We start from the raw sequence: 14,547 nt of genomic DNA on the forward strand, positions 1-14,547 counted from the left end.
GCGCAGACTGGAAGGTCAGATCTGATATCTTGGGCTGAACTGAAGCGGTTGGCTTAGGCAAGCTAGCTGATGTCGACACAGATAAGCAGCGGCACAAGTTCAACGTCTTCTTACTTACAAAGGTGGTAGAGGTGCAGATGATTCAGGGCCGGATGGGCAATGGGCTCGAACAAGGACCAGCAAGGAGATCGATGGCCTTGTCGCGGAATATGAGATGAGTTCAAAGGCGACTAAACGACGTGAGAAAGGGTCGTCGGCTATTGCTGAATGGGCAGGCAGACTCGTAGCCAATCCCAACCACCATATATCACTGACTTGCCGTCCGTATCTCCTGCAGAATGAACAGGTTTCCGTGGTCTGGCTCAATGGTTGAGGTTCAATCGCAAGGTCGGGATTTGGGGAGGCGATGGGTGAGGGGAACCTCCTCCCATCAGGCGTCTAATCTAGTCACCTCAGAACCCTCCAGCTTTTGGGTTGAGGAACTCACAAAGACAAAAGATGACATCCTGGGGTGAGAGATAGCAGCATGGGGAAAATCATTCATCTGAGTAATGCTGAATGATCCTGTAATGGACTCCTTGCCGTCGTCGCAGCCCATGTGACTTGGAGGTGTTGGCATCGTCAGGATTGCGAACTCGAAGCAACAAACGTATGCCTTTTTTTCGACTTCTTTCAGTATAGTAGTCTCCATCTGTTTCGTAGTCCATGATGGCTCTGGTACAGAGTGTTCGGGCACTCGGGGTTCCACCGTTCATAAACACGAGTCGCTTCCACTTGCTGTTGAACAATGAAGGAAAGCTTGAGCAGCTTCGTAACGAGCTACTGTCCTGCGCAGGCGCCTAACTGGGTGAGAGACAATCAGAGGCATTGCCTTGATCTGCGAACATTCTAAATGGAGTCAGAACCTGAGGCGGCTAGAGGTCGAGGAGCCGATTCTTGACGATCGCTCTTATCATGCGCATCAGCACTCTACAGGATTTGCAAATTTATGTGGACTGTACTCACTGGCTGCTAAAGGGACATTCTGGGAAGCGAATGTCGACCGCCACGGATAGCTTTGACTTGTAGTACCTCGAGCGAGCGTTGGAGCTGATGGAAATAGTTCCGTCGTGTGTACGTTGAACCTCAGTAATTGATTAAAAGGACTTGAAGGTTCGAGCGTCCATATCCGTGTCTTGCCGGCATCAGGTATCTGACATGGTCATGGAATTGCGCACTAGTATTCGAGCATGAGGCCGGTTTGAATCATTCGGCATTCTTCATCTTCCTTTCGAGGTCAACTGTAGGGTAAAGTAACAGAGATTCTGGTGCCTTGGTATTGCTTCATGTTGGTCGTCACCATCTATCGACATATCAGCATTCTCCAAAAGCAGTTGCAGGACGCAGAAGCGATCACGTAGTTTGGAACCGATGGCAATCTCCTGCCTACCTCTTGGTGCCTCACTGGCGGTCCAAGATGTTGATCGATGGGTGAGCTTGTGGACAACGGCCAACTTCAATGGTCAAGATGGTAATTGGCGTTTTGGGTGCTGCATTTCTATCAGTCGACATCATATCAAGGCATCATAATAACTTCTAGAATCACTCACAGAGTACTCTAATGCAGTCGTCGCCGGTGCTGCAAGAGTTCAAGACCAGTCCTGATTGTCATGCTTTTGACTGACTCTTGATGCCTTTCATGGCCGGCAGGACGAAATATCGAAGACCGTCTGATACAGCGTTTGGATGTCAGTCGACAAGTCAGTATTTACAAACGAGTGTTACATCTTCGTCGGTTGTCGTCATATCTAGGCACCATCAGCATTTGCACAGAGTATGAGATTGCCATCGTGGCTCAGTTACACGGGTAATGTAAACTCGAAGCCGTTGCCAATCGGTAGTCCCCTTGAACGCGCCATCGTTACCCCGTCGAGATTCCACCGGCAAAGCCTTAGAGGCGTCGGTCGCGGTTGGACGTTGGTCATAGGTCAGTATGCGTTAAGTTCCGAGTGGCAGAGCTGCGGAGGCTGCCTCTTCATCGACCACAATGGTATCTAGGCATCATCAATACTCTTAGGCAATTGATACCGAGGGCTGGTATGGGCTGAACCTCTTGCACAAATCGGCGAAGAGCATAGGTGATTCCTGGCTGGTTAGTGCTCGCCGGCTCTGATTCACCTCTAGTTGCACTCCAGAGCCCAGGCATCAGAAGCTTCTTGAAAGTACATGAGAGTTCAGTCATCGTTTCGTGCTATAAAAGCATTCTAAGCACCAAGTCGGTATCGGTACCTGCGTGATGTCGCCCTCAGCGCCGTGGGTTTGATGGTTCCGAAGAGTTGGTATGTGTCTTGCATAACTGTCGAATGTCACTTCACATGAAGAGAAGCCAAATTCGATGGCATTATTTTCGGGTCACCAGTGGTTTCAGATCATCAACAGCCTCTTCATCGATTGAAGTTGAGGAGATCGCAATGTGGGTTTGAGCGGACCGTGAGGCACATAGAAGTTGTCTAGACTGACTAGTGGTGAGTGTTGTAGTTCTGTCACCCAGTCATGTCGAGACACCAATGGATTCTGAGGGAGGATACGAGTGTCATCTTTTTCGTATGTCTAATGAGCACTCACGATCAAGGTGATCTTTCGAGCGACATCTGAGTCTGTAGGAAGCTTGTCGTCAGGATCAAGCAACTGTATTTTATTGTCAGATTTCCTCCAGCAGAACATGGTTCTGGGTAGGGGTCTGATATTCCTCTCACATGTGGCGGGTTTGCTTATCGTAGATATCCTCAGAGGCACCATCGAGGGTCGTCTGTTGATCGCAAGTGTTGAATTCACTTTGGATAAGAGACGAGTTGAAGTTGAACGTGGTTGGTGAGGTGTCTACATCCCTTCAGTTAGTCACCCAGCGGCACCAAACTTGTTGCAGACCTGCTAGCAGGCTCACATGCATAACCAACATGCTTGGAAAGGGAATGCGTGCTGTTACTCGGACTGCAAAAGTTAAGCTATAGCCAGGTGCTTGCTGCAGCGAATCATTCTACGAACTGCTGATCAATGGCAGTCCCCTTTGTTATGACTGCAAGGCCGGCCGCGGTCACGGTTGAACGCCAAAGAGGTGTGTCTATCTCATCAGTACCATCTCAGGTGACACATCGGGCAGTACCTCTGAGCAGAGTTGCTACTTGTCAACAATTGGCTGAATTGGTCTTCCGATGGCAAATGCCGTACCATTTGTGTCGCCGGTCAACCAGCCGATCTAGTCAGATAATAGAGCCCACCGAGAAAGCTGGATAATGGAAGCAAGGCTGAGAGAACGTGACTCTGCAGTAAAGTCTAGATTATCAGCGACATCTCAAGGGAAACGATATTGGAGGGTCAAATGGAGCCAGACTTGGTCCTTTGAAGAGGCACCGTAGTCCCGCTGTAGATTGGCAACCGTGACAACATTTGTATAGTTCGCCGTGTCGGGCTTCTTCTCCATGGGCAGTTGTGCCACCGCAAGCATTCACAGCTTCAAGAACCAGCAAGGTAGGAAAGCATTCTCCGTTGCTCGGTATGCCAAGTTCTGCCTGCTGATATGGGTTCTTAACCACAGGCCTTGAATGCAAATAACACCGGCGTGTAATCTCGACTGGGAGATATATGATACCATTTCTGGATTGCAAGGCAGCCTTTGACTGTGAGTATGCTAATCGATGGTGGCAGAAGAGACTAGCCACGGCCGAGAGAAGAATCTTGAGGTGTTTCGAAGGCAACTTGATGCTCTAATCAGTCAAGATTCTAGCTATGCCAGGTCAAAAAAGCGTTCTCGGTCCACTTTCCTCAGCCACTTCACAAGCAGTCATCTTCGGAGAGGCCAGTCGTGTGGCCATGGCAGGAATCGAAAGAATCTGTCTGAGTCTCATTAGTAAACTCCTATCAACATAAATTGACGCAGTACCTCGATTATTGTGACATCCACAATAACAGTTTGTTCTGGCGAACACGGTGCTCTCGGTCTCGTCTCATCTGCTCGAACGTCCATCTGCATCCTGGTACTCAAGCCAGTCCTTGGTCTTGTCCTGGAGAGGGCTGTCTGACCAGCAAGTCTCGGGACGTGTTTGTAAGTGGAACTCAACTTCGTCGCTTGAACAGTGGTGGCTTGCTTGTTGCTAGATATGAATCAGGAGTATCAGCTTTGTTGTCCTTCATGGCAGCATGTCCAGTGCAGCCAAGCCAGTATACGGAGATCTGATCTCAGAAACTTTGCTAGCAACTGGGACCGCTCCGACTGCCAACTCGAAATCCGCTTGAGAATGAGGGTTACATTGAAGAATGGTGATATTTGGTGGCAGGCAGATGGGGATTTGAGTGTCAGGAGTTAGACGATGAATGACAATGGTGATAATGCCAGTATTGAGGACATGGCTTTTGAATAGCAGCAATATTTCCGCTTGAATGAAGAGTCATTGATGAACGATGATGAAAGATTGATGATGAAAGACGATGGCGGGAGGGAATTGCGATTGTGTTGGCAAAATGATGAATTAATTTGGATGAATGTGGAAAACAGGTGGTGAAATGAGGCGGTTCACACTGAGCGCCTGCCTTGAATTGCTCTCGTGACCTTGCGTGTCTTGGGAAGGCATCACCACATTTCCAGGAAGCAACGCGACAGTGCTTCACCTTCCGTTTGCATGCATATTCACTCAACCTTCTCTTCTCATCACCGCCCACTCAAACTCTTCATCTTCATCACTGTTTATCACTTCTATCATCATTCTTTTCCTTGCCCTTCGCCGCCTGTCGTTCACTATACACAATGGAGAAGCCGTTCGCTGGACAATGGCTGTACGATGATGAAGATCTCGCCCCAAACAACATCCTATGGGAATCATTTCTCTGCCCTTGCATTGTTTACGGTCGGTCCACAAAGAGCTACAATGATGCTCTCGAAAGGGCGTTTGAATATGATTCACCCCCGGATGGCCATGTTCGATTCACGGTCAGCAAGAAAGGAATCGCCGACACAAAAGAGGAATACTAGTCGACGCCTCTGCATAACCCGGCCCTTTCTCTCCCCTGCTTGGGATTCGCTGCCTGCTTGCCTTGTAAGTATCCCTTTGCAAGTCAAACACTCTAACATGTCTAGTCTATGGTATCATGATCTCCGATCTGCGTACAAAAGTTCGCGATCTCTACAACATCGAAGGAACTCGCAATGAAGACAGTCTATGGGGCTGCTGCTATCCATATGATTCCCTCATTCAAATCGAACACGAACTCATCAATCATGGTCATCATCGGAGACGCAGTTCCTGTGGGTATGAGACCGAACCCTCAATGACCACATCCTTGAGCACTTCCAGATCGCACAGCAAGGTGACCACTTGTGATACGGAACCCGATCAAAACCTCCCCTGTATCCCCGAAGGTTCATCCGAGTGCTCGTCTCCAACCTCATCTGCAAGCAGCCGAGGCAAGCCCCGGGAGAGATCAATCGCTCAAGATCCAGTTGCACCCACCGATGCAACACTCGACCACAGTCACGACCTCTCCAAAGATCCAAGAGGATCATATCGAACCAATGCACCTCACCGGTTGAAGGATGACACTTCTGCTCCTGTGTATCCTCCCTCAATTCATCAACTTCGAACCGATACAAAGGCGCCTGCCAGTCCACCTGCAGTTCATCGACACGATTTGTTTCAGGACGCTAGCGAGGCGAATGAGACCCAACCCAATCACGACATTGGATTCGATCGAGTTGAAACATACCGAGCCAGTCCTGATCATCGGCTTCGGCAAGACGAAAAGACGCCGGGAGCATTTCCTTCAGCTCATCATTTGCACCATGATACGGTGGTCCGGACCAAAGCACCACAACAACACAAGCTAGAAGATGATGAGCAAGGTCCGAGTAGGTCGGAAACTCGTGGACCACACCATCTTCATGAGGACAAGTGAGGGAGGTGAGGAAAGCGGCGAGAAGAGGCCAGACAATTCGGTGTATTATTATGATTCAACCTCAGACACGACAGTAGTATTATCACTTCATAGGGGCTTACAATAGATATATCTCTGCAACCTTATGCGACCATTGTCAGTTGTTAGTGAAGCATTGGTGCGCCAGACTTTACGGTCACATATGGTCTCTGAGTTGGCAGGCTATGCGTGCGACCAGGTCAAATTGGTGGCAAACGCCGGGCGAATGTTACCGTCCCGCCTCCCAGCCTCCGACTTGCAGCTGGATGCATTGGCGTTGCACAGAGGTATCATCGAGAGGGGTTCGACACGGACACGACGCGAGAGATCGCGGGTGGTCTGGCCTTTAATAGTAACAAGCCAGGATAAAGTTACACTTTACAGGGCCCCGTTTCAGTGGAGGCAGTAGCTGGTTGGCGATCGGTCAGATCAGCTGAAAGACTACAACCAATTGGAATTCGGGTCTGCCAATGTTGTGATGAGACCGTGGTCGCATATTGGCGGCCATGCAAGCTGGCTGGGCACAACAGCAATGGGTTTGGGCATTGAGTTCAGGCTGGCTGGGCACAACGAGTTCGACGGCTTGCACAGATCAAGGAACACGAACTCGCGTTACATTAAATGTCTTCATCCTGCATCTGAATCTCCCTTGCATTGGCGCTCAGCGCGACGATTGGGCATGGCATGGAGCAAACTGGGATGACGCTTGTGGAGTTTTGGACGTCCCACAAGGCCAGGCATGTTGCATTGAGCGAATCATTTTGGAAAAGTGCTTAGCGGTGACCAACCTGCATTGATTGAGGGGAAAACACCTCAGGCAGAGATGGCCTTATCTTGAAATTCGCTCTGGACATGGACGGCCATTCCATGCACTCGCTGGTAATTGACACGGTCGCGAATCTGCATTCTGTTTCATACCTGTCGGTCCACTGCCCTCTGTAGGCATTCTAGTGACCTGCTTCTAGTGGCCGCCCGTCACGTCCGCGCTCACGTCCAAGGCACGACGCCCTAAGGGAACCCACTTTCGCGCTGAAGCTCCCTTATTACCGATCTCTCCACGCGCCCTCCGCAGCAGAACCCACCTTTGGCACCTCTTTTCTACCCGCTCTCTCCCACTTTCACTCATCATCGTCTTCACTCATTTACACGTTCGACTCACGCGATAACAATAAACAATAACTTTTCTCGCTGCTGGGTCCATCATGGCTACTGTCACTCGTCAACCATTTGCTCCCCTTGATGGGACTCGTCTCCAGACCTTGACAAGTCTCAAGAATAGGCAAAATGGTATGTGGAGATGCGGAGTGTTTGGGCTTCACTGACATGATTAGCTCTGCCAACTGGTGGCAAGCGAAAAGCTGAACTGATTGATACCGATGATTCTGAAAATGTCGATCCTACTTCTTTTGCCAAGCGATCAAAAGGGTCCAAGGACAAGGACATTCTAAAGGACAGCATCCTCAAAGACAGCATCCTCAAGCCGTCTGCTTTTATCCTCAAGCCTACACCTGTATCTGCATCTCCCATTCCTAATCGCCTCACGAGCCCTACCAAGACCCGTCGCACCCTTCAACCTAAATCACCCGCCAAACTCAGCTCTGGCATCTCAAAGTCTTCTCCCATTTATGCCCCAGCTGGTCGATCTCCTACCCGAAGCAAGCGATCTGGTATCGCATCTAGCCGACGACGCACTGCTGGCCCCTACACTCGTGTTGATCCTCCTTCGTTCAGTCTTGGATCTGCCGCTCCCTTTTCTCTCGATGCTGCTCTCAAGGGTACTATTCCTGGCTATGGCGCCAAGAAGGAACCCATCACTGCTCTGCATGAGCCAGACATGAAGGCTAGCTGGTTCTTTGACATTCACGAGGACACACCCGAACAAGAGATGACCAACCTTCTTCAACACAGCACATGTGTACTAGACATTTCATCCGACGAGGAGAGTCAACGGAAGCTCAACAGAGACCGTGCTGAAGGTCGCGATAAGGAAAATGTTCCTCCTCCTGATGACATTTCTCAAACTCGTCGCGCACCAAAAGCCGATGACATGATTGTTGAGAAAGAGCGTGTCGCATTAGGAGAAATGAACACTGCCGACTTTTACCCTGAAGGATGCGATGAGACATCAGTCATTTTTGTACCTGAAGATGAGCCAGAGGTGAATGCGACAGCACCTGCGACTGCGACAGTGGTCGAAAAGCCTATCGACCCTTCAACAGAAGACATCGACAGCTTAATGGCCAAGCCCACAGAAGGTTCAAGCAAGGCCGCAGTTTTGGAACCAATCGAAGGAACAGGAGAAAGTTTTGAGTTATGGGAAAGCGGTAGCGCACATGATGAAGCTGTATAGGCATGAGGCATGAACAAGTATGAACTGTTATGGTAATGGATACGGATGGAATGAATGACGGAATGGATGGATATGGATCGGATGGTGGAGTTTGGCCGGCGTTACTTTTCTTCTTAGGCTACCAAGAGCTGGGGCTATCGTTTTGATTACATATTGTCTGAGTATTAATTATTACTGACTGACTGTTTCACTGAGTGTATTTGAGTACTGACTGTTTGAACTGTTTCACTGAGTCTAAATTATGATCTGATTCTGCCGCACTGTGTCCCACGTGAACCACTAACCAAAACAGTGTGAATATTTCGTCAGCAATCCACTTCCCCTCATCAACCACCATGGCTTCAATCAACGATTTGGCTACAGCCGCGATTGCGAGCTCTGATACTGCAGATGACTCAACTCGGGGCGCATTCATCATTTTGGAGGGTTTGGACAGAAGTGGAAAGACTACACAGGTGAAGCTGTTGGAGCAGAGATTTGTCGAGGAGGGTAAAAAGATCAAGGTTATGAGATTCCCTGGTATGTCACTGAAGAAGTGGTGAATTATGCTGATGTTTGTAGACAGGACCACACCTATTGGGCAGATGATTGATGCGTATCTCAAGAGTAATGTCGAGATGGATGACCATGTTATTCATCTATTGTTCAGCGCAAACAGATGGGAAGCTGTGTGAGTATACCGGTCTGTGGCACTTCACTTCTGACCTTTCAGCAAACAAATCCAATCTCTACTCGCCTCTGGCACTACAATTGTCTGCGATCGGTATTATCACTCAGGCATAGTCTACTCAGCCGCCAAGCAAAACCCCTCTCTGACCCTCCCTTGGGCACGAGCACCAGAACGCGGTCTCCCCCGACCAGATCTGGTGCTGTTCCTCGATTTGACCGAAGAGCAAGCTCAAGCTCGAGGTGGTTGGGGTGGAGAGGTCTATGAACGATCTGGTATGCAGAAACGCGTACGGGAATTATTCTGGGGTCTGAGCATGGGCGGAAAAGACGTTGCGGCGCAGGGACTTGGGTTGGATGGGGGTGAGGACTGGACACAGGAGGAGGAGGATCTTGTGGTGATCGATGCGGGCGGGAGTGTAGAGGAGGTTGCTGAGGAGGTTTGGAAGAAGGTTAGGGGTAGGGTTGAACAGGTTGAGAGAGGAGAGGTTGGAAAGACTGTGAGAGTTGTTAGGTGAGATGCCAGAGTGTTGCAATGAGCAAAAATGAATCCCCGAGACCTGGATCGAACAAGTGACCTTTCGGTGACGGTACAGTTACAGCCGAACGCTCTTCCAGCTGAGCTACTCGGGGATGGCTCTGACGATCAGAGGAGTAGCCATGGCGATCGGCGAGGAAAGTTGGGTAGATGTGGACAAGATCTGTATTCTGAATGGGGCAGTATGGACTGTGACAATGAGACGTGCGGGCGGGATTGGGTGCACCGTGTAGGAGACTGGATGCAGTGGTTGAGGTTCCCTGTGCAAGGTTGGTGTTGAGGCGTCGCATTGTGACACAGATGACGCGGGGTTGTTTCATCCTATCTTGTGTGATTGTTCTCACACACCAGCTTTGCGATAATGTGAGTAATTCTTCTGCGATTCTCGAATTCAACTCTCACTCGACCAGCTTAGGGTAAACCCAATGATTAATGTGTTCGAGAAAAAGTCTGCGTATAGGTACAATTTACCCATCCACTCCCAACCAAGTCCAATGGCTATTCCTCCGGTTTCGGAGATCTCCCCGAATAGCTCAGCTGGAAGAGCGTTCGGCTGTAATTGTTAAGCATCTCACCGAAAGGTCACTTGTTCGATCCAGGTTTCGGGGAACTCATTTTTTGCGTCTTTCGATGGCTGCAAACATTCATTTTGCTGCTCAAATTAGCTCAGCTACATGTGTAATTCAGTAAGTTTCTAGTAACATTAAGGTGAACCTCGTTGGTGGTAGCTGCGTGTTTCAATTGGTGACACCAAAAAGTGAGATGTCATGATATACTCACCAGATGCCACAACCAGCAAAAGAAATCCCCGAAACCTGGATCGAACAAGTGACCTTTCGGTGTCATATATCAGTTACAGCCGAACGCTCTTCCAGCTGAGCTATTCGGGGATTGGTGATCGGCGTTCGCTATCCCTCCATACAGGCCGAGTGGGAGGTTCGAAGGCGACGAGCACCATTCACATAGAACAGAGCACTTTCACATAGATCACCTTTCACAATCCAATAATTCTTCAAGCATCAACTTTTATTAATTAAAGACTACAGTCTTGTGACCATTGAGGAACAATCTCCTCTCAGCATACCACCGCACAGCAGCAGCAAGAACTTGGCTCTCAACATTAGATCCCTCCTCAGACAACTCCTTAGGATTCATGCTGTGATCCACACGAGCAACCCGCTGCTCGATAATAGGACCCTCGTCCAGATCAGCAGTGACAAAGTGAGCAGTCGCTCCGATAATCTTGACACCGCGCTCGTACGCCTGGTGGTAGGGCTTTGCACCCTTGAACGACGGCAGGAAACTGTGGTGGATGTTGATGATGCGGCCGGACATGGCTTCGCACAGCGTCGGGGACAGAACCTGCATGTAGCGGGCAAGCACAATGAGCTCGATGCCGTGCTTCTTGCAGAGGTCGAGGATCTGGCCCTCTTGTTGCGCCTTGGTGTCTTTTGTGACGGGCAGGTGGTGGAACTCGATTCCGTAGCTCTCGGCGAGGGCGGCGTAGTCGGGGTGGTTCGACACGATGACGGGGACTTCCATGCGCAGCTGGCCGGTCTTCATGCGGAAGAGCAGGTCGTTGAGACAGTGGCCGATCTTGGAGACCATGATGAGGACACGGGTCTTGCGGGCGACGGGCCTAATGTCGTAGTCCATCTTGTACTCGGTAGCGAGCTTGTCGAAAGCCTCGACGAGGTGCTCGGTGGACTCTGTCTCGGTAGGGCCAAAGTGAACACGCATGAAGAAGCGCTCGGAGACGGGATCGGAGAACTGCTGGAGGTCGAGAATGTTGTGCTTGTTGGCGGCAAAGATGCCAGTCACGGCATAGACGATGCCGGACTTGTCAGGGCATGACAGGGTGAGGATGTGATCATTAGCCATGTTGAAGGCTATGGACGGCGTTGAATTGGGGGGGAATTTGGTGTAAGTGAGAAGAATTGCGACGTATCTTGTTAGCCTCCGTATGTCGACCGAGTATGACTCCGAGAACCCCACTGCGGGCTAACCCTCCACATCGGAGATGCGTCGGGATGTGGCCATGAAGTGTGAAGCATGAGTTGATATTAAGTAAATTGAGGGAAATATGCTGTATTGAGATCTATTGAATAGGGTAGCACGGAGTAATGCGGCGTGGATCTGTATATTGTAGAAAAGTGCCGTCTGATCGCCATGATGCGGTATGGCCGGTTCATATCCGTCTCCGCTGTGGCTGCAGGGTAACAAAAGTCCTCTGCTGAGCCAAGCATACGCCAGATCAACCGTAGTCATATGTAGATAATCAGAAAGATAAAGGTGTATTTAATATATGGAAACATAAAGCAAAGCTAATGCATGCAACTCGCCGTCACGTGGCGTTGATCGGAAGTCCATCCGTTCCCCACCATCAACAACTAACACAACTACCATCACGCAATGCATCATGTCCAGTGGCTCTCGGAGCCGAGACGGCTGCTTCAACTGTCGAAGACGGAAGCGAAGATGTGACGAGGAGAAACCAACATGTCGAAGGTGTCAAAAAACAGGAGATGACTGTATCTTTCCGAGTCCAGCTTCAGCTTCGAATCCGTTAAAGTTTATCGTCGCAGCTTCTGATCACTATCTGATGCCGAGTGATAATCAGAGCCATAGCTTTCTGAATCTCTCATCTCAAGAACTCGTTGCTGTGAATTCGAGCGAAGGAAGGATTGTTTGGACGAAGGAATCTGTCCCCCGCAGTTTGTCCCCGTTTGCTTTTGAGTTGGGACGTTCGGTTGAGAAAGCCCTCGTGCAGTACTGTAAGTATTCTCACCACCGTTCATCCCCGCTAACAGATTAGACGTCGAAATAATCTCCAGGAGCAGAGTCTACGTGGACACAAACCGGAATGGCTTCCGTACATCGGTCATCCCCCGAATGTTCAAAGGTCCTCTGTTCTCTGCAGTCCTAGCTATGAGCGCAGCAGAATGGGCACAAAATATTGTCCCAGACGGAAGAGACTACCGCGCGTTGTCAATGCAGTACAAAGTCCGAGCTCTGCATGAACTGCAGCACGCTCTTCCAGACTCCCGAGGCAGTGAGGGTAATCTTCTCACCTGTGTTCTTTTGGCATCTCTCGAGATCGCACATGGATCGTGTCCCACATGGCTCCGTCATCTTCAAGGCGCACTCGCTCTGCTTGAAAGTTTTGGGAGCAGTATCGACCCTAATGTGGCCGAGTTTGTACTCCAGTATTTCCGGTTTCGATATATTCTGATGGAGACTACGCAACCTACACACCAGGACTCGTTACACCAAGCAATGGCTGGGCTCGCTAAAGCTGAGGCGACACTCCCGCATTCTCGTCTGGTTGATGAACAGATTGGTTGCTCAATGGATCTCGTCGACATCATCAACGAAATATCGTCGCTGTCTACCCACGACATATCCAAGGATCACCTGTACACAACGGGTCAAGAAATTAAACAGCGACTCGAAGACCTCTCTTTTCAGGGCACAGACGACTATCTCTTGCGGAGCGCCGAGTCTTTTAGAATTGCTGCCCAGATCTACCTCCGCCTCGTGTGCTACAACACAGCCATCACCCACCCATCAATTCTGGCACTCCACGAATCTCTTCTTTCTTGTCTCTCCGATATCATCGTTGAAGGACAGACTCGAAGATCATTCCCAATGTGGCCACTGTTCTTGGCAGGCTGTGCATGCTCATCAGACGAACAACGAAAGGTTGTGTTGGATCACTTCATGTTGATGGATAGTCAATGGCCGATCAGCAACATATCTGCTGTTTGGAACGCTCTCAAGCTGATCTGGCATACAAGAGATCTTCAAGTGTCGAGTACAAACCAAGACTGGAGGGAGATTATCCACAAATTTGGATGGAAGCTCTCGTTATCATGATCAATTCTATTTACCTGGGTATACTCTATACTCTAATGCGACCGTACGCTAAACTTCCAACTCCCTTGACTTGCCATGGGATCCCTCGGTCCATCCCAGACTGGACACCATGATTCTTTGGCTCCTTCGTCTGCTCGTGCTCTTGATTCCTCCACCATTCGCATGATGAACTTGCTGTCCTGGACCTCCTCTTGTTCGTCCCGATTCTGAGACAGCCATCCCTCTCTTCGTCCGTCGCCAGAATTAAGTCGATGGTCGAGTGGTCGGATATCGTGGGATTCAGCACTGGCTGTTCGTCCCGTTCGTAATCGTACAGGCTGCCCCGTCAACATGGCCATTTCCACGTCCAAGTCAATCATTCCATCTGAAGGCCGATTTGGTCGAGAGGGCATGTGTTCTGTAGACGAACTGATCCATCGGAAGCGCTTCTTGAACAGGGATGTGCGTGTTCGATCGCGTGGCCAATTTGGGTTTCGTGCTCGTCTACGTTTACGGACATGATGCTCGATCAGGAGGTTCAGAGAGGGAAGACAGGCGCAGACAAAGCCGATAGTAATCTCGAGAGCCCTGCAATCGTTAGACAAGCGTTACCGGGCTGAAAAACATACGTTAGAATGCCAATCGGTGTATAATCAACAGTGATATCATCCGAGTTCAAAAAGTCAACTGCTTTAGCAACACGGAAGAGTGTCAAGGCTGTAGCGATTCCACCGGCCCCCAAAAGCAGCACGATCTTGATCCTTTTGCCTATCGAAATCCGGAGTTTCCAAGTCAACGGTATTGGAATCAACAGAATGACCAAATCCGTGACAATCGATAGCGACAGATCTGAAAAGAAGATCTTTCGTTGGTTGAGACATCGTGCGTTTCTGACATCTGGATCCCAATATGTCCGAATGGGATAACAGTTGACAATCCGAAGGATTTGAATCGGAATGTATGCCACCAGTAAAGCCCATATCAAGATCCTGATTCCTTTTGCGACTCGTGGTTCAACAGCAAAAACTCGTGCCATGAGAAGTAGAATGGTTGCTTTGGTGAAAAAGGCAGCTGGGATATAGACAACCGTACTCGCATAGAACCACTGACTTGTTAGATCGATCGGTTACACTTGGGCTACTCACCTTTAACCAGTTGTAATATTCTGGTTTACGAATCTCCCAAGCATGATAAC

At 49.6% G+C, this 14,547-nt stretch overlaps 6 protein-coding genes and 3 non-coding genes; 5 read left to right on the forward strand and 4 right to left on the reverse strand.

Moving 5' to 3' along the window:
• Positions 1-4,780: 4,780 nt before the first annotated feature.
• FFUJ_08997 (uncharacterized protein) lies at positions 4,781-5,925 on the forward strand (the record flags this gene model as incomplete). XM_023580241.1 has 3 exons in its annotated part: positions 4,781-4,951; positions 5,006-5,069; positions 5,111-5,925. 3 exons carry the CDS (start codon positions 4,781-4,783, stop codon positions 5,923-5,925), a joined length of 1,050 nt encoding a protein of 349 aa, XP_023433053.1.
• A 1,220-nt stretch (positions 5,926-7,145) lies between these two features.
• FFUJ_08996 (uncharacterized protein) lies at positions 7,146-8,293 on the forward strand (the record flags this gene model as incomplete). XM_023580242.1 has 2 exons in its annotated part: positions 7,146-7,230; positions 7,275-8,293. 2 exons carry the CDS (start codon positions 7,146-7,148, stop codon positions 8,291-8,293), a joined length of 1,104 nt encoding a protein of 367 aa, XP_023433054.1.
• A 335-nt stretch (positions 8,294-8,628) lies between these two features.
• Positions 8,629-9,477, forward strand: FFUJ_08995 (related to thymidylate kinase; the record flags this gene model as incomplete). XM_023580243.1 has 3 exons in its annotated part: positions 8,629-8,812; positions 8,855-8,963; positions 9,006-9,477. The coding sequence occupies 3 exons, from the start codon at positions 8,629-8,631 to the stop codon at positions 9,475-9,477; spliced, it is 765 nt and encodes a 254-aa protein (XP_023433055.1).
• A 33-nt stretch (positions 9,478-9,510) lies between these two features.
• Positions 9,511-9,593, reverse strand: tRNA. The gene has a single exon. It is a non-coding gene (tRNA).
• A 427-nt stretch (positions 9,594-10,020) lies between these two features.
• tRNA lies at positions 10,021-10,107 on the forward strand. Its single transcript has one exon. It is a non-coding gene (tRNA).
• Positions 10,108-10,303: 196 nt separating this feature from the next.
• tRNA lies at positions 10,304-10,388 on the reverse strand. The gene has a single exon. It is a non-coding gene (tRNA).
• A 138-nt stretch (positions 10,389-10,526) lies between these two features.
• On the reverse strand, positions 10,527-11,378 carry FFUJ_08994 (probable Formyltetrahydrofolate deformylase; the record flags this gene model as incomplete). The annotated part of the gene is made up of 1 exon (XM_023580244.1): positions 10,527-11,378. One exon carries the CDS (start codon positions 11,376-11,378, stop codon positions 10,527-10,529), a length of 852 nt encoding a protein of 283 aa, XP_023433056.1.
• A 538-nt stretch (positions 11,379-11,916) lies between these two features.
• Positions 11,917-13,373, forward strand: FFUJ_08993 (uncharacterized protein; the record flags this gene model as incomplete). XM_023580245.1 has 2 exons in its annotated part: positions 11,917-12,271; positions 12,313-13,373. The coding sequence occupies 2 exons, from the start codon at positions 11,917-11,919 to the stop codon at positions 13,371-13,373; spliced, it is 1,416 nt and encodes a 471-aa protein (XP_023433057.1).
• A 32-nt stretch (positions 13,374-13,405) lies between these two features.
• FFUJ_08992 (related to integral membrane protein) lies at positions 13,406-14,388 on the reverse strand (the record flags this gene model as incomplete). XM_023580246.1 has 2 exons in its annotated part: positions 13,406-13,940; positions 13,982-14,388. The coding sequence occupies 2 exons, from the start codon at positions 14,386-14,388 to the stop codon at positions 13,406-13,408; spliced, it is 942 nt and encodes a 313-aa protein (XP_023433058.1).
• Between the last annotated feature and the right edge of the window lie 159 nt (positions 14,389-14,547).

This window comes from Fusarium fujikuroi, chromosome FFUJ_chr07 (genome assembly GCF_900079805.1).
Source record: "Fusarium fujikuroi IMI 58289 draft genome, chromosome FFUJ_chr07".
In the NCBI taxonomy this organism is placed as follows: Eukaryota; Fungi; Ascomycota; class Sordariomycetes; order Hypocreales; family Nectriaceae; genus Fusarium; species Fusarium fujikuroi.